Raw genomic sequence first — 24,509 nt, forward strand, 5'->3', positions numbered from 1 at the left:
TCTCATCTAATTTCATAAAAGTGTATCATTTTGCCATGCACTTTTCTGGCGCATGTTGTCAGCAGACTGTCAAATCCACTCACATTAGTTCAGAATATTTAAGTGGTGACTTGTGTTTTTTGTGCTACTTTTTCCTTTGATTCTGTGTGGTGAGGGAGAGGGATAATCGGGGGCTTACTGATGGTTGTCAAGGTCAGGTCACTGTGTTTGAGGATTTGTCAGAAGGAAAAATATGGTCATATCTAGAAAAACCTCAAAGCTCCCATTAGCTGCAAGATAAGGAGACATACCAGGTCATGTCAACCACAGGAAAAAAAATAAACAGAGGAGAGACTTCAGCCAGCCTTTTGATAGTTTAAAATTATATCCAGTCTTGCAATTTAAAAGTCATATTGACATAATTAAAAAAGGCAGACTAGCTGGTTGTTTCCATAAAAATATTATTGCTTTACCACTTGTAGGCTTTAAACATCCCTACGTATAAAAGCATGAGATGCCAACAGGCCAATTTATAAGTTGTCAGAGAGAAAGAATGCATTATAAATTACCTGTAATTGTATTAATGCAAAGAGTTTAATGCCAAACTGTGGAACATTCCATGGTAAAAAAAAAAAATAGCATGCATGGAGATATGCAGATGGCAGACCGCACACGTGTTGTGATTACGTCAACAGGCCAATTTTTAACTGTTAATTCATTTGTACAGAAACAACTAAGCTTTTAACTCCCTAAAAACTTTCCATGAGCCCACCAGTTTGCTAAATGGCTAAATCCATTAACTTGGTTGTTTTGACAGGTGAAATCTTACAGGATGCTAGTGTTTAGTAAAGTTTATAATTTTGACTGATAACGTGGAGCTGAGAAGAGAAGGACTGATGTCTGAGTAAATTTAATGGAGGGAGACACAGGAGGTTTAATGTGTAGGGACAGGACTGATGGAGAGCCAGGGCAAACACAATTACAGCGATGGCATTAAGGAAGTGACCAGGCCATGGGACAAATGGAGTGATAATGTCTTTAAGCTCTTGTGACTCATAACATGTTTATCTTATTCTCAGTGGCATCGAGCAACATCAAAACGTCTGTGATAAAGGGGCCTCGTAAATCATTTCAATGTGCTACTATGATTTACATAATACAACTTTATCTTGGAAAACAAATTTGCAAAAGCATGCAGCAGTACTAACCTAGCACAGCAAGATGGATTCTCACGATATTTGTGATTTCACAAACTTAAGAGAGTCCATCTTGGCATGCCCCCGGATAAGCGGGTGAAAGGACCAATCACAGAGCAGCACTGAGGACTGAAGTCACAGGAGAAGTGCCCAAACGAACTAAAACAAACATGGCAATGCAAATAGACATTTTCATCTAATTTTAGTATTAATGCAATCTATTTTGTTTATATAAACCATACATGGCCAAGTGCTTTGAGCATTTGGGGACAGGAAAGATGCCTGTGCTTTTCTCTCATGTAATGATGTAACAAAAGTTTGATTTATTTTTTTTTTTTGTTCCACTGTTGTGACCTTTGACCAATCAGATTCAAATAATCATCATAACGTTCTGCATTATCCAGTGACTTTCACCAAGAGCTGAATCCCAGACTGATGTTTAGACCTCAGTTCAAAGAGCTACATATGTCAATCTGGTGTGATCCATGTCACAACATGACTGGTCTCAAGTATTTCTAATGGACTTATGGACACTGTGAGCAGCATCTCCAGGGATCACAGATAAATCAATAGCTTTCCCTAAAGATTCTAAATCAAATCATGGTCAAGACTCCATGTCCTTCCTGCTGCATTAAATGGTCTCTGCTACTGCTGAAAGACATCACAACATTCTATAAGCCAATAGTATTTAATACAAATGTGGACAGCTAAAAGAATTACATTTTTAAAAATCTGATTTTTGCAGTAATATAGCAACTAGTCTAATCATTTATATACAGGATTTTTTTAATCAATAGAGAGTATCTGACATCATCACATCTAGAATCTCAAAATAACCAATGAGAATTATTAAAGCTCTTCATGCATTCCTAGCATCCTTAATTTACTGCGATGAGTTTATAAAAGCTTATCTTTACAGAGGTTGGATCAGAGTTTTACTGTCAATGCTAACAACATCTAGCACGCCAACACTACACATCCTGATTATCGAGCAATAAAACACTTCATAATTAGATACAGACAGTACCCAGCAAGCTTTAAGTAACGGTAAAGTTAAACAAAAAATATTGGGACTGGTTAAAATGCTTTATGCACATATGCGATTATAATGCGATTTGTCTCTGAGTGTCTCTTACCTTAAAGGCATCAGCTAAGATTTCTGCTCCTCTCTGATTGGTCCGCTTGGATAGGCCCACAAAGAACTCTTGACCTGGAAGCATATGAAAATGAAATTACCAAGGAAAACTTTCTTGGTAGACTTTGCAATCTTTCAAATATTTCACGGTATAAAGTTACAGTTAGAGATGAACGCTTTGCTAGTGACAGTGAAGCCTTGTGTGGGAGTTTGTGTGGTCAGACTGGTGTGGCACTACAGTAGACAGTGCCCCATTGCATGCAAAGTCTAGATATTGGGTTCTTCTCAGTCTACTGTGCTGTTACAAAATGAGCTGTTAGCTTGGGGCATGCCAGCAGGAAATGTTTCTAGCCCTGCCATATGAAACCCATTTGGGCTGGAAGGATTGGGAGCACAAGTCAGTGTCTAGGAACCTAATTAGGTGTACTAGGCTTTTTTCCCTAGTGGCCTGGGTAGTGTAGAAGTCAGACATTGACCCACATTTTAAAAACCACATGTTAAAACGTACAGAAAATCTAATAAAGTTTTGCTGCAATTTTAATCTACAATGTTTATGTTAGTTATTTCCACTGATTTTCTTTGACCATGAAAGAGGGTAAATAAGATTTGGGGGGAATGCAGTGTGAGGCAGGTCACTGAGGTTGTCTAGTCTCTTCCAAAGCATAGAAGTAAAAGAAGATTGCTTCTCATCCAGCATAAGTACTCTACAGAGAGCATTAAAGTAATTAGCTTTGTTCATGGGCCTTTTAATGTCAATGTGTATTATAATATGTGATATAACGGCACATAAAATCACTGAACAGCAAAGAGGAAGAGCCATATAGAATATAATATGGAATAAAAACCTTAGGATGACTTGCACTGTGGCCGTAAGTATATACCCCCCAGATATATATTGTATTCTTTTTGTATAACATGCTAGAATGAAGAAAAATAGTGGTTGGCAAAGGCTTTAGGGTGGGTGGGGAAGGGGCTTGACTGTTGTAGTTCTAACTACATTGGTTCTTTATGGTCAGACTGTGTTCAAATAAAGCTCAGATTAAAGTCTAACTTAATCTGCAGCACCTCAGACAGAGCAGTTTCACCTGCAAAGTAACAACTGACCCACATTTCTACTCATCCAGACACACTTGCACTATTTACTACTTTACTTATTACAGGAGTTGTTTTTGCTTAAAAACACTTTCATTCAATCATGCTTTCTTACTGTGAGAAGGGCTGCCTCTTCACAGATCTGACTAGTAAATTGGCCTAGTGGAGTTACCAGCTTGTTTCCATTGAAAAAGATTAATTTAATGCTATACTGTAGACAGTGGTGTAGTGGGGATTTTTTTAAGTGGGGGTATGTGATTCTTGACGTCATCAGTTTCAAGAATCAATTGATGATTAACATTAACGCCATTCAGAATCACCTACAGAACAGAAACCAGATTTAACCAGGACTAAACCAGAACTAAAACCAGGTCTAAAACCAGGACTAAAACCAAGACTAAACCAGGTCTAAACCAGGTCTAAACCAGGTCTAAAACCAGGACTAAACCAGGTCTAAAACAGGACTAAAACCAGCACTTAACAGGACTAAACCAGGACTAAAGCAGGACTAAACCAGAACTAAACCAGGACTGAACCAGGTCTAAACCAGGACTAAACCCGGACTACACCAGGACTACAGCAGGACTAAACTAAGAATGAACTAGGATTAAACCAGGTCTAAACCAGGTCTAAACCAGGATTAAACCAGGTCTAATCTTGGACTTGAGAGCGAGAGAACCCCGAGTCCACGGAGCAGGGTGTACGCAAAGTGCAATTGGGTGACGACTGCTCTCAGCCCCATGGGGCGCGGAACTCTGCACTAGTCCTTTTGCCTGTGGTCATCCGACAGTCTACGTGGATGCACCTCTGGGCCCGTCTCGACACTCAGGCCTGGTTCATTTCCGGTTTAGTCCTGGTTTAGACCTGGTTTAGTCATAGTTTAGTCTTGGTTTAGTTCTGGTTTAGTCCTAATTCAGTCTTGGTTCAGTCCTGGTTCAGTCCTGGTCCCCTCATGATGCAGGTCACTATAGGACAGTACTGCAGATATCATGAGCCTATGCAGGTTGTTTTCACCATTGCCAATAGCTCCAGTTTGAAATTTAAGCTGCAGGCTATTTTGTATTTGTTATTTTTTTATATCTTACGTCGGGAGAAGTGGGTGGACGTCGTACCCCCGCGTACCACGTCCACTACACCCCTGACTGTGGAACATCTCCTTGGAGACAAGTAGATTTCTATTTTGCATGGCTGAATAAGGGTTCTGACCTGAAAAGAACCGCTCATCTACTTTCTTTTCTACACTTTGCAACCTTGCCAAAAAAAAATAAAAAATCTGGAGCAATGTTTGAACAAACTGTACAAAGATGCTTTTTTCTTTTTTTTACTGAGAAGTGTGGTCAGTAATTGTAGATCTCACTGTTAGACTATCACACCTTCAACACGTGCAGATAGAGCGCTGACGTCTGTGCCCGTAAGCTCAAATACAATGGCTGGCTGTCTAAACATTTTCTTTGGTAACATGATTTTGAATGTCGTACCAGTGAACAGCACATCCCCGCCGTCTAGAGTGGCGTTTTCGTCCGTCATCTCCACTATGTTCAGTCCCAGCTTCTTCAGGGCATCCTTTATCACCTCGGTCTGGAAAGGGCCAAAACACACAAACAAAAACTCTGAAACATCTGCTAATATTAAACAAAGAATGACACACGCAACAGTGAGAATCAACAATACAACCACAGCCATGAGCATTTCCTATCATCGGGAACATTATCATATCTTGTTCCAATCAGCATTTTCTAAACAGGATGATGACATGGTTTTGTATAATGCGTAGGCTTAGGGGGGCTAGTTTGAATGAAAGAATACAATACATCTTACCACAATGACGTAATTTAAATAGGCCGTGAAATGATCTCATGTAAAAGTGTATTTTACAACAACTCATAATAAGGCTATTTTGAAGCACAAAAACAAACTTTCACTGCATGTGGGGAAAGCTTGTAGGAGAGTGGAAAAATGGTCAAATCGGAACTTCAAATTACGCAGGATAGATTATGAAATACTTTGTACAACCCGAGGAAAGGAAAATGACGGAAATCCACTGTACACCTGCATGATATTGTTCCATTGGCTCAGCAGTGGTGTCTGAGCTCCCTGTCTGACCGCCCAGCTGGATTTTACTGTCCTTTTTTAAGGGGCGCCAACGGGACAAATTTCCAAAGCGGTGTTAGAGCTACCATCAGTGTTTCCATGGACCCTATCTCGCACTGACCTCAGCAGCCCACTCACTCATCACTCTGGGCCAAATGCTTCTGCTTCTGCTCACTGGAGGAATAAACATGAGGTCACCCAGGTACACTGCACTGCTCAGACCATGAGATCAACAAGCAGCATGTTTGTAGATTACTGTAGTATTTTTCCAATTTCTCACAAGGCTACAGAAAGAAAAGTCTAGAAAGCAAAATATTATTAGTATCTCCTTAACAAATTTTACAACCTTGACTACAAACTAATACATAAGATAACTAAAAACTAGATACATTTTCTTAGAATCATCTTGAATGACCCTTAAAAGGTGCACTATCCATTTTTTGGTTGGGGGTCCTTCACCTGCTTGTTTCTACCTGGAATGTTCCACAGTATGACATTTAACAGCTATATCTTACATATATTCGATTACAGGTGGTTTTATAGCTCAAAATAACTAGAAAAACAGGCATTCTGACTGTGAGCAGGGTTGTCTCTCCACAGATCTGACCTGTAACTTGGTCTGGTTTGGTCTCCATGAAGATAGAACGGTTTAATTTCATACTGTGAAACATTCCAGACAAAGGAAGAAAAGCATTGGATGCACCCTCCACCAGAAAAGTTACACAATGCACCTTTAAAGACACAGTATCTTGCTTTTCAAGTTACAAATAGGTTGAAATAATGTTGCATGTTTTTGTTTATTTTATTTTGTTTTGTTTTGGTTGTGTTTATTGCACTGAAAACCCTTACTCCTTACTGAGGCTTGTATCTCCTGGCCTGGAGGAGGGCATCCTGCTGCTGAAATCTCATTCCTATGGCTATAATCTTCCACAGCATGACGCTTATCAATTACCAAAGCATACAAGTTGTATTTATTTACAAAATGCGTTGCTGGCATACAGAAAAAACAGCCACATCTGCCTTTCCATGTTAAACAGGAAGCACAATAATTGTTTAATCACTCTCTTGTTTCCGTAATGATTAGCACAGACTCTAATAAGAACATTTAATTAATTCCTTCACCCTCGAACATATAGTGAAATAAACACACCATTTGAGGCCAATTGTTACTATAGCAGCAGAGTACAATAGTTCAAAAGGCCGTTGGCTCACAGCTCAGATGGCAGGTTTCCATTTGTCTGCTGTCCAGGAGCAGACACAGGAATCCCTCAGAATAATCAAACCTTCCTCTTTGGTGTTTCTTTGCTCTGCAGGCACTCTGCTCATCTGTCGACTTCGGTAACAGAAAAGAACACTTTGTTCTTCCAACTCCATGTGTCTATAAACTCATTATTAAGTTAACACAATGACAGTATACAAAAGTGCATAAGACAGGTTTTCATGTTTTTCTAATTATTACTCGGTTTGGTGGGATAATACCCCGCGGTAAATAGTTTTACATCAGTTAAGTGACAACTTGTGGAAAAAATGTTGAGTAAATACAAAAAATACAGGAAGTAGCAGAATGTTCTGAAACTGAATCTTTCTTTCCATGTCAATACAAAAAAAAAAATCCCTCTAAAATCCCAGGACAACCTACAAGCAGCACATTTCTCTAGCAGTTTAAACCTTCATTTAATGTAAGGAATCATTTATTTGTATTAGTTTAATCATTACAATGACTAAGTTTTGGCCCATGCTGACATAGTAGGTAAGAGTTATGGCATTACCGCTACACATGTCATAGCTTCTGCCCATGCCCAACCACAAAGTAAAATTATAAACGGCATCAAAATGAAATGACCCATGTTATGCTTAACTCATCAAAAACATGACAGATTAGAACACTAGACGTTAGAACACTAAAACATTGTTAAAATAATTATAGGCCTAACATTTTACTGAAAATCTTACCTAGTTTTATCTATTTTCTTATTTATTTTCTTTCTTCATTTCTTCATTTAATGCCCTATGTTGTTCTATATTGTGCAAATTGTGTCAGCTGTAAGCCTTGTTATAATGTTGTTACCTCATACCTAAAGTTGTGTTTTGTTTCATTCACACATGTTTAACACACAAATCCTGCATATCCTGTTTTTTTCTCAAACTGAAAACACTCTATTTCACCTTGTGATGTCATGTGGTAACACAGGAAGTATCCCACTGTGTTAACATGAAAACTACCAATTCATGACATCACAACTTTGGAGATGTAGAGGGGTTAATAATGCAGGATTACTTAAAACGTGTGAATGAAACAAAACAACACCAGGCATGTTTCTGATGAGGTAACAACATCGTAACAAGGCTTATAGCTCACAATTTTGTACAATATAGAACAATATAGCAGCTTTAAACAAGAAAAAGAGAGATTCGTTTAGAAAATAAATAAAACTGAGACAGATTTCCAGTAAAATGATAGACGTATAATTATCTGAATAATGTTTTAGTGAAATGACTGTTCTAACTTGTCATAGGCACTTTAATTTCTCATATATGCAAATAAAAGGACATGTCTTGGCACTTGCTTGTATTACGTTTCCCAAAAAGAATCAAGGAATAAATGCTGAGTCACATTCTGAGGAAGTCTGCTTGAGTGCCCTGCTGTTTCTGTGCATAGGTCATTTGTATTCTTTAACAATCACAAACTGAATTCTTAGGTTTCTCCAAAGAAATACAACAGTTTTCCACATTAATCAGGACGCAATTTAATAGTACTATCTAGTATTTAGGAAAAATGCGTTCGTAATTTTTCCTTCTGGCCCCTTTGCTATCATTACTGTCCGGCCCAGGAATCTACCTCACAGCACAGACATCAGCCTGCAAGCATTTCCTGTGACATCATCTAGTCATGTGATCCAAAGTGGTGAGGGCTTTTAACCATCAAAGACAACGGCTAGAACAACTGCTTAGATTGCAGAAGATGATGAAGTGCCAATCACAACAAAACCGGATAGCATTTACAAATAAACATCACATTTTCGGGCCGTGACTCTTGAATCGTACATCTATTTGCATAAACTTTGCGGGGCCTTGTCAAAACCTATGGAATGGGTGTTTTCCATAGAAGAAGATAGATGCTAGTGATGTAATGTGCTTGTCTAAATATTTTTTTTGGTTCAAACGCGATTGGAAAGTTCAGTACTACTTGCGTGATAGGATACATCTGTGAACTATATCTATAGAATGAGTTTTAAATAGTCCGTGGCTGGAGTTTGACGATAATAAAATGATCTCACCTCCAATGGCATTGTAATTGTGATTGATTTACAACCAGTTACAAAAAATATGTTGTAATATTTATTTAAGATTTAATTAATGTTATTTTTTTTACACTTTAGATATATCACCTACAGATCAGGAGAATTAACAAATGTGAAAAGACTTGAAATATTAACTGCAAAACTAATTGAAGAATACTCTGCATTTCACAACATAGTAAAAGGAGTCTAAACTACAACGTTAGCTGGTTCTAGAGTACAATAAGATAAGATATTATGCAGAGGTAATATTCAAATTCAACTTTTTTGAGCTTTCGAGCATGTTATTTCTTACGGTTAGCAGTTTGAGCCTATATGAGTGTGTGGCCATTTGTCATAAATATAAAAAAGCAAGATACAAAACACTAGGGGTGTGCAAAAATATCAAAATATAGATATATTGTATTGTTTAATGTGATGATACAGTATTGATATCATGGGCTGCCCTATCGATATATATTGCCAGGGGTATTTTTTGGTATATTTTACTAAATTATTTTGTTAAAGTACTACAATTTTGGAAGCCAGGCTGGCGCCACCTAGTGCCTCCGCTCAGTTTAATTTCTCTCCAGCAACTAGGTCAAGAATCAGAATACACTAGACGGTTTGCAAAAACTCAGGAAGTTGTAGACCGTGCACCAGCCAATCAGTGAAGAACTGAAACTAAAGATTTTTAAGAAGTTTTTTTTTTTTCTTTTTTCTCACTAACACTAATATCACTAACATGATGATCATATTGTTGTGTGTTAATGAATACCCCATAAGTAATATCTCCGCTTCTCTTTTTAAATAAAGAGTCCAATTGCAAAAACAGATATCTCGGTTTTGAGAAATAGCTTGATGACTTTTTCAAATGGCACAAATGAACGCTTCAAATTTTGATTCAACTGCATTAGATCTTGCAGTCTGTCCACCAGCCTGTATTTTGAGCAGACGCTTAAAGCTGTCAGCGTGTCTGGGCAAAAGCATGTCCACTGAAGCAGATAACCTGGATGGACTGGAGCACTGTTGCCAAGTTTAGTGTGATGTCTCTTCAACTGTAGCACTCTCACTCAGTTCAATCAAGGACTGTCTGTGCGTGCACGGGCTGGGAAAAAGGGGCTGGATATGAAATGTGAAACACTTGTGAAGAAATTTAAAAAGGTGCAATATTACTTGATTACAGCAAAATGACCAGTCAGGTTTACACTGTATTTATCCACATTGTTCAGAGCCAGGAAATACAGATACTCAATGCTAGTTTAAATAGTGGAGGATCTTGTTTGTCTCCATGGAAATGTTATTGCGTTCCCTGGAATGGTTCACAGGATTGATTAAATTTATCTATCACAAGGGAGACAAGCAGCCTACAGCACTACGCTACATTACTATTCAGATCTGTGGAGAGTTGACCCTATTCACTGGGGGGGGGTAACAATATCCAAGTCTCTCAATACAATATCATCATGGTATGAACTTCATTGTACGATATTTACTGCGATATCGTGGGAAAGCTCACGACATGGTGGGGAGGCTCACGATTAGGTATGCAACAATATCCATATCTCTTGGTAAGATGTTTTCAGGATATACATCTCACAGTATATTTAGGGATATTTTGTGGAGGCAACAAAATTGTCAATATGCTACATTTTCCTCTTAAAATGCCTTAACAGGACTTAATCCAAAGAACTAAGACTAAAGTGCTTAGAACTGTTATTGAAATGGAGCGAAGGATCATGGTCTATGTCGTTCCCTCTGCTTTTTTTTTAGCTATTGCTGCACCATAACTCTTAACTTAAGCAAAGAGACTTGTAATTTGATATATTGTGATGGTCCATGATATTATTGTGAGAACTTTGATGATACAATATCACGATATTTCGGTTATTGTTTCATACCCTATTATTCACAGAAGGAATTATGGTATTTTTGAGCAATAGAAACACCCGTAATGAATAAATGGATATGTGTCGCACAGTGGAACATTCCAGGGAAAGCAATAACATCTCCATGGAGAGGTAGTGGACCCTACATCAGAAAAGTTAAACAACAGTGCACCTTTAAATTACCATAACTCTTTCACTACATTACTACATTAACGCAGTGGCAATAAATAACATGAAGATAGAAGTCTATGGTTTAATTAAAACATTCTACCTGCTCTCAGCCCCAAGAGGTCTAATCAAACTGAAAATTTAAGGCAATTATAATTAAGCAAAGTAATTATTAAGGATGGTCTATACTTTTTGATACTCAACTGGGAGCAGTCCTGCATACTTGAGTTAATAAAAATTAAGTTAATTAATAAATGTCTTGAATGAGTTAGTAAAAGTATCCTGGAATACCTTAAGAATTATCTCAAGAGTGTTTGCATAGCATTGTCAGCTCACCAAAAGGACAGTCTAGGGTAAGATGAGGTGATTTTTTCTGTCCTTACTTGAACCTCTTCAGAATAAAAGATAGTGATACACTGTAAAGAAAGCCAAGTAAACCCTCTGAAAAAAAGAATAACTTAAAATACTTCAGCAGCAGGTTTAAAATCTTCAAACAGGTTTTTGTACATTTTTCTAGTAAATGAAAAAAAGGACTGTCAGAAGAATTATGTTAATGATAGCCACAGTGTATTTGCAGACTTTCTGTGTCAGGAATGTTCCAACAGTGGCTTCCCATGTGGAGCAGTCTATTATCTGTGTTTGTGGGAGACACCCAATACCCCTGTCTGAATGGGTGCCCAAGTACTTTGCCAACTGCTGTACCCCTGCTGTGCTCCTGCCCCCTCTCCCATCTCTCTCTCCCTTTAGGTTGGTCCACACAGCGTACCCTACTTTGAATGAAAAAGACCTTTTAAAATTCATTAAGCTCTAAAGGCCTTGTCGGTCAGGCTGCCACATTCCTACCGTTCCAGTATGGGACAGGGGAGACAAACCAGAGTGAAGAGTCTTTTCTTTGGGGCTTTTTACAGACCCACTTCTCCATTCTTTTGCCCCCGTGGATATCACATTCTGCTAAAAAGGGCCGTCTGATAGAGTAGGGTGAATTGGGAGAGGTAACAGGCTGGACAATGGCATTCCTGAAGGTCATCCTAGACCAGCAACACCAGCCACACAGTCCCACGCTTCCAGTAATGGGGATACAACATTCCTCTTGTTCCAAAAGCGAATGAAAAAAAAAAGTTTGATCTTATTTGTACCACATGACAACTACAGTGAGTAAACAGATGTCCGTGAAGTGACTGGACAGTGCAGCTTGTTGCGTACTTAACACACAAGTTTGATGAAATCCAGTTGATCATAAAATAAACTGATTAAAAAGAAAGTGACTGAAAAGAAAAGAGCGTGCATGGACATATGGGCACAAGTTTCAACAATAAAGTTTGTGCGTCATTGCTGAGTTTTGGCGAGACATTTGGGGAACACGTGATGATTGTACCAGATAGTTGTGGGCCCATGCACAGGAAAAGTTCAAGTTCAAAGACCAGAGGAACGCACAATAGACGATCTTTGGACTATCAACTGAGGGAAATGTTAAATAAATTCACAAATTACATTAGCTGTTGGAATCCATGGTAATGACGCTCTTCAGTGAATGAAAAAAATCGACTTTCTACTGGGTCCAAATAAACTTATTTGACATTTATTGAATGTTTGGTATAGTGTGGTCTCTTTGAGCATCTGCAGACAAAAATATTGGCCATACTGGTAAGGATCTTGTATCTCAAAAACATCTTATGTAATTGCTGTTATGCAAGTAATCTAATTCATGTATTTATTAATCAATACGTGCACACATGTTTTTTTTAAGAGTGAAAATTATTTCATCCTGATAAGAAGGCTTACCAGTATGTGAGGACTTTTTCCCATTCAAAATGTATAATATTTGGATTTGAATTGCTGTAGCAAGCTATAACTGTTGGCACTGTAAATATAAAGGGACAAAGCTAAACCAATAGCCACTGTGTTCATCTGGCTACATTGACGCTGGTTCCAATTGACTTTCACCTCTCTCACTGTATAACTGCTGCAGTGAGTCTGGGCATTTTAGTCTTAAAATGTTTACCTTAACCTGTTCCACATTTTTATTCCACTATTTTGTCTGTGAATAAATACCTATTCCTAAAGTGGAACTTTGCTCCAAATTTGCTGCTAGCCATTTGAGCTTCATTTGACTAGAGTCAAACGCTATGGGTGATGTCACACGCCCTTAGTGAACTTCTTTTTAGTCTAAGCTTGTTCACAACTGCATATTTCAAGCAAGATATGTTCCATTTTTAAGCTCATTCATGGCTTTCTCTGTGTGAATGATCTTATGATTAAAATAATTGTTATGATTATTTTTCCATATCTGAGCAGCACTACAAAAGAGACATACTTATTTAAGTTATGAGAAAGTTTTTGTAAATGGAAAAGTGGTCCTTCTTTTAAACTGTCATGGTGGTGAAATTTTGCATTCCTAAAAAAGACCAGCGTCGAGGTTCAAGCTGTCACGGCCTCTGACGACAGTATGAAATGACAACAAGTCATTTGGTGGTGACCAAGAGCAAACAATCTCCTGAGGCTAGTCCTGGACTATCCAAACAAATCCTCCGTGTGTGATGGAACATACCTGTGGTTAACCAAGCCATGACATCCCCCTCCTCTTTAAGAGCCCCCATTCTGCGGCAGGATTACATAAATGTTGAGAAGTAGGTCAATGTAAAGGCGTGTATAGAAAACATTAGCAGATCTGGAGACCCTCGGCCCATAAAGACCACAGGCTTCTGGACGTGTGCCGATGTAAAGGAGCTGTTCCAGACGACCCCTCCACTCTACAGTGGTCTCGTTTGGGGCTCCTGGGGCATGAGGGCTCGGAAGAGGAAAATTTGAGAATGAGCAAGTTGGTAAAGCTTTGATTAGTGGAAAAAAATCTACTGTGAGAGCTGTTCACATTTTAGAATAAAATAGATCTTGCAAGCTTAAGTTGCCACAAGATTGTAAACATATGTGTTTACCTTTGCCTTGAATAAATAAACTGTTTTTAATTAGCATTGTGGTGTCTGTGTAATCCCTCTGTCATCTAGGTAGGAAAAAAATCAATTCTGTCAGCTGCACAAAAGTTTTTGAGTGAAGATGTTTCGCAGCTCATCCAAGCAGCCATTGTGGGATCAAAATTTGAATCTAGTATCAAGCCCAAGAGTTTGAAATTGCAGTATTGTGATGACTCAAGATGGACCATGGTTCAGCCAATGAAAGTTGAGAAAGTTGGCAGGTGCAAGTTGCAATAGCAGCCACTGGCCCATAAAGGTCCTCGGTACAGTTCCATTTCATTGAGTAAACCAATTACACTGCCTGCACATACTGTATATGAATGCATACTGTATAATTCTGAAATTTTCTGAGAGGGGGAATGTATATGCACAAAACAACTGGAATATTCTCACCTCATAATAATTTTGTATAGAACTGACAGTTTCACATAAAATAAATTTACTGAACAATGAATCAAACAATGCAAAACAAACGGTAAACTGTAACTAATAAAAAACGAAGTGACTTTGCCAGTAACAACATGTGCGCTCAAACAATGTTATTAACTCTGCCAGACATTCTGGCCAAAAAATACAACTTAATCTTAAAACACCTCAATGGTCCTACTGTGTTCACAAGGAAATTCACCCCCAAAACTTCAAACTGTCAAAACAAACAGAAACTCGATAGTGTTTCACAAGTCTACAGGTTTTCCAAGAACAAATATGTGCACCGTCCAATCTGCTGGGTTCAATAAATGATAGACGAAACAATACATTTTGGGGCTCATTTTGGGGAAATATTTTTGTATTTATATAAGATTTGAGCTGCAGATGGTTGAATCATTAACATCTATTACTCACAATTTACACTGTTTTATTGTGTAATTCATTTGTTGCATGTTTTAAAAAGTGTATTGTGTAACTTTTCTGATGGAGAATTCGTTAAATGCTTTTTTCTATGGAAATCTTATTGCTTTGTCTGGAATGTTTCACAATATCGCATTAACCGTTTTTATCTTCATGGAGTCCAAACTTGTGGAGAGATTTGTGGAGAGGCAACTTCGCTCACAGTGAGAATGTGTGTTTTTCTAGGTATTTTTAAGCTATGAACCCGACTGTAATTGAATAAATGTAAGGTAGAGCTGTTTAATGTCAAATTATGTAACATTTAAGGCAGAGCAATGACATATCCAAAGAAATAAGCAGGTACCGGACCCTCCACCAGAAAAGTTACACAATGCACCGAGTACCGACACCCAATACCAGTGCAGAGACCGAAAACAGCATTTATTTTCTTCAAACAAAAATAAAATATGACAAAACTGATCCAAAAGACTTACGTAGCTGTTATTTATTGCTCAAGTAAGGAAAAAATGACTTTGTACTATGAATAAAAGTTCAAACATTAATAGACTTTCTGTGCCAACTACACCCAGTAAATGCTTTTATTACATAGATTTATACCTGTTTGTCCAACCAGGATATCTGCTGAACCAATATTTGGAAGTCGATTCAGCATTGCCATTATCAGATCAGTGCATTCCTAGTTTTAACTATATTGTCAATATTAGTGTTTAATGTAATATTTTCTGTAGCAATATATCGCTCTTCAAAATATGTTATTGTGACAGGCCTATGCACCATAAAGAATGTGTGCTGCTTCTCACTGTGAAGGCTCCACAAATACATCAGAGCTGCGGGCTATGGACTGTTGGAAAACACCAGGACTTAACCAGGGCCTCTACCTGGAACCGAATCCTTCATGTTTATTAGGTTTGACCCCCGCTAAGAGGACTTCTATACCCAAACAAGAGGAAAGCCAATAAACCCTGCTACCTCATGGAGAAATACACTTCACACTTGTCTGGCTTTTCTGCAAAACATGACGTGTTTTGAGTAGCAGCGTTTAAACTCAAAAACAAGAGCTTCTTCTGAAAGTAGACTTAAAGGTCTTATCTTACACACAATGGAGTCTTGTGAGTGTTAAGCCATGTTAAACTGCTGTTACCTCATCAAAAACATACCTGGAGTTGTGTTTTGTTTGAGTAAGCCTTTATTACTAGTCTGTCTAAATGATCATGGTCACATTTTTTTCTATAGCGCATTTCCACCTTCAAGGCACTCAAACGCTTTACAACATGGAACCACTCACCCATTCACATACACATTCATACACCAATGTATGCAGACACTAGGAGCAAGCAGGGTTAAGTGTCTTGCCCAAGGACATAATGACAGCATTAATTTGTGGCATTAATTTGTATGTGTTTGCTTTGGGTGGTTTGTGGAGTGGGTAAGACTGTTTTTAGTGGCAGGATAACTATGGATATTGACATGCGCTAGCCTAGCACCAGCGACCTCTGCAAATACAAGGACTGGATGGAATTTTTTTTTTTTTAAATGTCTCCACACGTCTCCAACACTCTGGCTAACTAGGAAATGAGGCCTTATGTCCAAAATTCCAAACTGTCCCTTTAACAACTACATTTTACCTTTACGTCAAAACAGATTGGCAATTCCAGGGCTGACATCATCTCACTGATTCTAGAGAAGATGTATGGAGTTTAAAAACATAGTGGAGCACTTCCTGTTTTACCACATGACATCACAAGGTGAAACAGAATGTTTTCAATTTGAGAGGAGAACACAGCCTAAAAACGCAGTGTGTTAAACATGTGTGAATGAAACAAAAGTGAACTATGGTTGTTTGTGTTGAAAGACTGTAACAGAGATCAGAAACTAATGTAATATGGGCCTTTTATGGAATTGGTTTCATCGCCAGAAGACTTGATATGAGTTTGGTTCGTCTTCACCTTTAAATTCTTTAGTGACTTTGAATATTCCGATAATTAATCACTGACTCCATTTATAGTTAAAAATATGGCTGTGAAATTAATGGTGTTTTTAATCCAGATGTCCACAGCTAATCCTCTGTCATTAAAAGCATCCAGTTAGAAGCAGAGTTCATACTTTGGAAAAATACTTTGAATACTTGATGAATCAATATTAACTTTGCTGTTTGCATAATTGTGTGCCTGTGCCTGTGCTTGCCCAGTGCCCATTTGTGGGTGAGGGGAGAGGGGAGGGGTTAAAATGTTTACCCCCTAAGAAAACATTGCAGTTTCCTTTGGCATAACATTATCTAATATTGACATAATACTGTATAAATGGAGCCTTACTGGCCTCACTCGTTTGTCATAATCAGACTTGAATACTCACTGCTCTTGTACTGTGCTGACTATTCACTCTCTGGGCCTGTATTGATGGTAAATAAACTTCTCTTGCTTAAGCCATACAGTTTATTTCTTGGAAAACTGCTATAGCTAATCACTGTACTTCAGTATTGCAAAATAAACATTGATCAAGTTAATCTGAAAGCAAAAAATAAGGATTGTAGAAAGCACGGGCCAAAGAGGCAAGTTAACAAATGTAAATTACACCAGTTTTGTACTCTAGCCTTGATGTAAACACAATATATTCAGGTATGTCTTTAAGTAGCTGTGCAGCCTGAACATTGGGAGTTCCAGTGAGGGAAACCCAAGTGTGAAACCCAACTCTGGTCCCCTTTGAACTACCTGGACTGACAGAGCCGGACCACCCACAGTGTACCGGATTGTGACCGGACTAAGTTCAAGGTAAGCTCACAGTGTGTGCCAATCACTCAGGGGTAAAGACCATGCAGCATACATATTTATAAATACTACGTTATAGGGCTGTCAAAAATGGATACCAGATTGTAACTGATACTGAATCTATATTTAAACAACCATTTATACTGAAAAAAACAAACACATAAATAGGAACTGGATCTTTCCTGAATAAATTTAGAATATTTTTTTTATCTAAATTGATACTCGTATAAGACCATATGGCAACTTTTCAAAAAACTACTGCTTTCTATATTAATTCAATTTTTTTTCCAAATAATGTATATGTTTATTATAATTGTTACATCAAAATCAATAGAGTATCAAGTCTTTCCTTTAGAATCAAAAGAGAGTTTTAAATTGTAGTATTGTGAAAACACAAGTATCAATGATCAATAATCAAATAATCAATGTATTACTTCTATTATGTAATAACTAGAACATTATAATAAGGCCAATCATGCAATGCTGAACAAAATATCAAACTAAAGTCTTAAAGGTCCTTTATTATTCAAAATTGACTGTTGTGAGATTTAAGTCATGTTACAATGTCGTTACTTCATCAAAAACTGAATAACTGAGTAACTGTCTACAGCTCTAAAGTTCAAAATACTCTGGTTCACCTTGTGATGTCATGAAACATCAACTGGAACCTACCTTTTACCTATTGTTCAGTAGAGATTGTTAATTCCAGAGCTCAAATTATCCAACTGATTCTAGTGAAGATGTATGGAGTTTAAAATCACAGTGACACACTTCCTGTATTACAACATGACATCACAAGGTGGAACACGTGTGAATCAAACAAAACACAACTCCAGGTATGTCTGTGATGAGGACACAAAGACATAACATAGTGGGGCCCTTTAACAAATGACCATAAGAACTTTCTGACAACAGAAATATTAGAGCTTTGACTTTTACATTCGGGTGAGTCATTCTCTAAAGGAGATAGAGGCTTCCCCCGCTCTCCTCCTCCACCCACAAGGGGAGTCCTCTGAGTGGGCGCGCTCAGACAGAGGAACCCCAGGCAAAGGTCAGGACAGCCACATACGTGAAGCATGAGCTCAAGGCAGGCAATCACTCACATTATTGACATTTTATATAGCTTTCACGGGTAAGCCCACATTTCCAGATGAAGATCTTGTTTATGTAACCCTGGTACTGGACCACCTTAGTCAGGCCTGCATACCGTCTGGACTGTAAAAATCAGTCAGTGTCTTTTCATATCTACATTCTTCTCGTGGTTGAGGAGCTCCAGCGGTTGTTTCTCTTTGCTCGGTCCAAAATAGTTTGAACGAAAGTCTGGAAACAGTGCGTTCCGCTGAGAGAAAACACCATCATACCATTCGAATACACCCCCACTTTCCAAAGAATGCCGTGGATGTGATCCCAAAGGGGAAAAAGAGGCTGCCAGGCACAATGCAGACTAACTGCCCATTATAAGGGATTTCCCAAAACAGCCATGTGAAGTGGACATATGGGAGAGAGCTATGGAAAATGAGCAGAATAACTTTTAATCCAGAAGGAAAAAATGGAGAGGCCAATAGGTTTCCCATAAACGTTAATGAAGGGCTTTCCCAGCAAGCTTTTTTCTCCCCTGCATGAAACAAGGGTCAGGTGCTAATACTAACCAGCAGGCTGTATAAAGAGATACGCTTTAAAAACACTATAGAAGTAAACCACGTGGAATCATACACACTGTAAAGATTAGATAAGGACAGAAATGGTGACCTATTTCTTAAGCACGTTCCTTGTTTGATAAACCATTGAATCAGTTATTAGCAGTTTTATCATCCACTTTATTGCCAATTTCTGGAAGTACTTTACGACTTCCCTGTATGAAGTAAGCGTGTGATATGTTATGTGTATCAGTACATGACGCTTTGATCTTATCACCATTTTCAAAGCATTACAGGCTGGTTCAATAATCCTCTACAGTATGAATAAGCCAATAAATTCCCAAACAAAGTTTTACAGGCCTTGGTTTTGCATGTTTGAAGAGTCACGCAATATAATATAATGAGTGTTGTATAGGAGGTCCACATGTTTTAGGGATGTTTTAGGATCATCATTACTGAGAGGACATTGCGTTTTAGAGATAATTCACAATCACTAACATCAAAACCGAACACTGAAATACGTCATTATCTTTCATTTCGGTTGCCTAGGATGATGGAAGTAGTTGAAATGATGAAGTTAAAGCCATATTGTAGAACCTTTTAGCCAAAATGTTCTGAAATATGGAAAAACTTTTAGCTTTTAGCTTTTGCTCTTTTGCCACTCACAACTACAGTATATAACAAACATTTTTCAGACCGTCTCATTCTCGTCTCTAGTCTAGACTTTACAGCAGCACCACCACATGTAACCCATGTGTGTCTGGGTCTACACTCCACGGCACTCCCCCCAGCTCCCTGCTCTGACTTCTGGGGTTTGGGCTCACAAGGTCCCTTACCCCCGGGCCTCCATGCAAAAACACAGTGCAGAAATGAGACAGAATGTAATGGAAACGCCACACTTTCCAGACAGGAATAGTGAGCATCGCAGCTTGAGCCCTGTCAAAAACATACAAAGAAGTCCCCACCCACCTCTTCAATGTGACAGCTCCCCTTTCAGGAAATAACTGGGCAGCCCTGTGGAATAATTGCGGAACATTATAGATAATAAACTCCTCGGGCAGGGGATATGTGAAAGATAACAAAAACAGTCAAAACTCAGATTGGGCAAATTGTGATCAAGATATTGTGTTGTGTATTTAATATCCAAAAGCCAACACAGACCAGGTCAACACAGGCATTTTTGAAAACAGACCCTTTCCTGTGTGGGTTTGATTAAGTAAGAGTTCATATGGCACTACTTCAAATAATCATAATAATTTCTTACAGTTACAACCACTGGACAGAGTTTACACAGTACAGCACCGGACAGGAAGGAGATTCAAATGCTTGTGTGTGGTAGGATAAGAAGGACAAACTGTTGAGGTGAGGATTATGGGCGTACAAGCAAACTTTATATACCAGTATTTATTTATAGTTTCCATGCCATATGCAGGAAAAAAATATTGACGAAGAAGGTATTTATTTTTCAGTGAATTAATGAACTAAGTAACCGTTGGATTTATATAGTTTACTACAGCACTATTGTAGCCATAGCTGCCCTTCGGTAGACTGAGGGAAGTGAGGCTGGCCTGCCAATCTGTGCCACTGGCTTCTCTGACCATCACCAACACTCATACACACATCACATTCATACGAGATAATGTGGGTGAGGTGAGCAGTTTTTGCCACTAGCTCCCCACTGTGGTACCTGGTATTCCAAATGGTCTCCTATCCAAGTACTAAGCAGGCCTGGATCTTTAGCCTGATTCATCAGCCGGTTTCACTTCATGGAAACCAACTGGATTAGCATTAGGATTCATTCGCTCGGCAGTAGGTGGATACTTTTTTTTATTTTTACACCACATCCTGTAGGAAAAAGGGCAATAACTTCTTTCCCCTTGATAAAATTCACCAAACATTCTCTTTGTCCCAGCTTTAAATCCTCGATCTCGGGAATCGTTGCCAACACAGAATACCACAAAAGGGACCATACAGACGCTTGAGTTTGATGTCATGGCTTCACCGCTCTTCGCTGATTGGCCAGTGTGCAGTCTACAACTTCCGGGGTTCTTTCAAACTGTCTAGTGTATTACGATTCCTGCCCTAGTCGCTGGAGGGAAATGAAATTGAGCGGAGGCATTAGATGGCGCCAGCCTGGCTACTGAATCTTAGCTTCTATCTAAAATAATTCAAAGTACAAATCTCAGAAGTGCGTGACATTTTAAACCAGCAATTTAAGATCGCAATTTGCGTCAATACCAATTTCCTTATTTCCGTCTCTGCTTTGTCTGTTTATAATCAAATCTTCTCCAAGGAACTGTGTGACCTTTAAGCATTGTATACTCAAGGACTTAAGGTGAGGGTGGAACACTGGCAACACTGAATATCTTGGTATTTTTATAATCCTGATAATGATAATCAGATGGCAGGTATTTAGTGAGGTCCAAATCTTGCTCAAAAGGAAAAGTAAATGTCACTGTAAAATTCAAAATAGTAGAAACAGCACTACAATCATTGTTCTAGATTGCAAAGGTTCTGTGCTATTTTATTTTAAACTATTTTTTGGAGCTTAGACAGTTTTTTATGGTTAAAGGGCCCACATTATGAAATTTTCTGATAATGATAATTTTCTAATAATGATGTTTTCCTCATCAAAAACAAATCTGGAGTTGTGTTTTCTTCAAATCACATTATTTATGCTATATTTAGGCTGGATTCTTCTCTCAAATAGAAAACACTTTGTTCCACCTTGTGATGTCATGTGATCATACAGAAGTCCTTCACAGTGTTTTTAAACTCCACACACCTTCACTAGAATCAGTAGACTTCGGATGAGTTCAACCCTGGAATTTGCGATCTCTGCTGATCTAAAGGTAAAAGGAGCTGTTAACTTGAAAACTACTGCTTCGTGACATCACAAGGTGGAACAGAGCATTTTGAGCTTTGGAGACTGTAGGCAACAGATTAATAATAAACGGTTACACAAACAAAACACAACACCAGGTATGTTTTTGAGGAGGTGACTGCATTCTAACATGGCTTAAATGTCAAAAGAGTCAATTTTGCGTAATATAGAACCTTTAAATACAGTCAATATTCAAATTTGATTACCACCTCAAGGCTCTACTAGTACACTTGGAAGCTTTAATGATCAGATTTCACTGGGGATGGTAGTGCTCTGTTTGACTGCACAGACATTCTTCAGCCTTCTGTTCCAATGCTAACATAGTTGTCATTCCTCGATTCAAAAATGATATGCAAGCTGGGCTCAGGATGATCCCAAAATGCACAGAAAATCTTAAATAATCTTCAATAATATTCAATTGTATAATCATGGCCGGCCTGGTCTGGGGGATTTCCAATGGAGGTATTTGCATTGGGTCAGTGTATAGGAGTGTCTAGACCTACATAAGTGGGGCAAAGGAATTAGTGTATAGAATTACACAGAAGTGGCTGACCTGTTCCAATTCACATCTCAAACATAATGTAATCTGCAGCTCTGTGATAAACTAGTTCACATACACTGATGCTGGCCAAGTGTAATGTAAATCAAGCGCGTGACGTAACATAAGGACACAAATCAAAACGTGGACTCTTGGTATGTCTGTCTAATCCCTCAGTCAACCAAGTATGATCCAGAGCAAGAGAAAAATTCAATTCTGGCAGCTGGACAAAAGCTTCAGCCGCTTCTTGAGATCTAGTCTGATTGCGGGTGGACAGAACACTGCCTTATATCTGTCTTCACTCGAAAATCTTTGTCTGGTTGATAGAATTGAATTTTTCTTTTGCGTAATAGGTACGGCAATGCAGGTTAGGGCTGCAAAGTCAATAATTGAATCATAAAGCCAATTTGAATGAAAACAATGAACTAATGTATAGATAGATACTTTATTGACCCTGATGAAAAATCAAAGTTTGACAGCATCAACTTAGAAACAAACATACCAACATAGAAAAGAGATTTAAAATATATTTAAAGATGCAATGTGCAACTTTTCTGTTACGGGGTCCACCGAAAACTTTTTTCCATGGAGATATCATTGCTTTGCCTGAAAGGTTTTAGAGCAATGTTTCCCTAAGACTGGACCCTCAGGTCGACAAGATTTTTGGGGGGGTCACCTTGTAAAGATCTGCATGTAGGTCTGCAATATACAGTTCTAACATATTAGATTTTCTGTGCTCACAAAAATGAAGACAAAGCACAGAAACAGAATGCTGCACTTGATCTGCATGTTGCGCTCTCCTCCTGCACCCCAGACTGAAACGTGCTACAAAAACGCAGACAGGTCCACCTACCTCATAAGAAATGTCTTTTTGTAACAATTTTATTGAGTTTTTTTGTTCCAGTATTTCTGGTTCAATTGAATGTTGAAAAGAAAAAGAAATGGGCTACATTTAATGTCCAAATCGGCGACTTATGGTTATCTTTTATTGCAGGTTCAGTTACTGTTTTTCATTGTTTAAAACCTGAGTAATACTAATTACTCAAAGAGACACGATCACTCAGACAACAATAAAATATTCTCATTAATGTTGAATAATGGTCAAATCCACCTTTATTGTGTGCTTTACAAACAATGTCTGTTAACTTGGGTCACGACTTTTGTGATTTTTAAAATGTGGGTCCCCACAAAAAAAAATTGGGAAACACTGCTTTAGAGTATGGCATTAAACTCAATTACTGCTCAAAAATACAACAAAAAACATGGATTCCTACAATGACTGAGCTCTCGTCTCCAAAGATCTGACCTGTAACTTGGGCTGGAGGCATTGTGGGCTTCTCTCCATGGAAACAGATAAGTTCAATTCAATACTACTTCCATACTATACAAAGCAATAAGATTTCCATGAAGACAAGCAAGTGGCAGACCCTCCAGAAAGTTACACAGTGCACATTTAAAGTTAGCTTTCAGTCCTCTTGCATTCATCAGCTATAGTCAAATCAAAATAATCTAATCAAAATGGCTGCAATTTTTAAAAAGTACTATAATTTCCTCCACAAACAACACAATATTCTGTGTCTTTTGGTGTAAAAACTGCTAACCCTGTAGTAGATCGGTACAAGCATGTTGATTTTTGTATTGCTTTGTTAGTTCATATGCTTAGATTGCATCCAATTCTCCTGGTTGGGTTTAAAATTTGAGCTTTGAACAGAATCCAATTATTAAAACAAAAATTACACACCTACTCACACTCGTTATGCTTGTCCAAAAAGTCAAAGTTGAATATTTTTCCCAATTCGTTCGGCTCTAATGCAGGTTTTCAAATTATGTTCATATTAACAGCCAAAGATATCAATGTCAAAAGGTGAGGCCTACTCCAATCATTTCAGTGTTACAAAATGGCATCGCATTACACCGTGCCTCATCTCCATCAGCTCCTTCCATCTTGATAACATATAGTACTCTTCAGGAGCTCTTAAACATCACCATTCCTCAAATTCCCTGGATTCTGGATGGTGTGACCTCATTGGGTGAACGGA

General features: G+C 38.3%; 1 protein-coding gene across 1 annotated transcript in view; it reads right to left on the reverse strand.

The window, feature by feature from the left end:
* ddah1 (dimethylarginine dimethylaminohydrolase 1) overlaps nucleotides 1-24,509 on the reverse strand; it is a 64,883-nt gene that overhangs the window by 25,961 nt on the left and 14,413 nt on the right. Inside the window, exons 2-3 of the mRNA XM_055165123.1 lie at nucleotides 4,881-4,980; nucleotides 2,312-2,385 (exon numbers count right to left, since the gene is read on the reverse strand). Of these exons, the coding sequence (XP_055021098.1) occupies nucleotides 2,312-2,385; nucleotides 4,881-4,929 (123 nt within the window). The 5' untranslated portion in view covers nucleotides 4,930-4,980. The remainder of the gene's footprint in view (nucleotides 1-2,311; nucleotides 2,386-4,880; nucleotides 4,981-24,509) is intronic.

Source organism: Boleophthalmus pectinirostris, unplaced genomic scaffold (assembly GCF_026225935.1).
Source record: "Boleophthalmus pectinirostris isolate CB_2022bp ecotype Guang Dong unplaced genomic scaffold, ASM2622593v1 HiC_scaffold_7, whole genome shotgun sequence".
Classification (NCBI taxonomy): domain Eukaryota; kingdom Metazoa; phylum Chordata; class Actinopteri; order Gobiiformes; family Gobiidae; genus Boleophthalmus; species Boleophthalmus pectinirostris.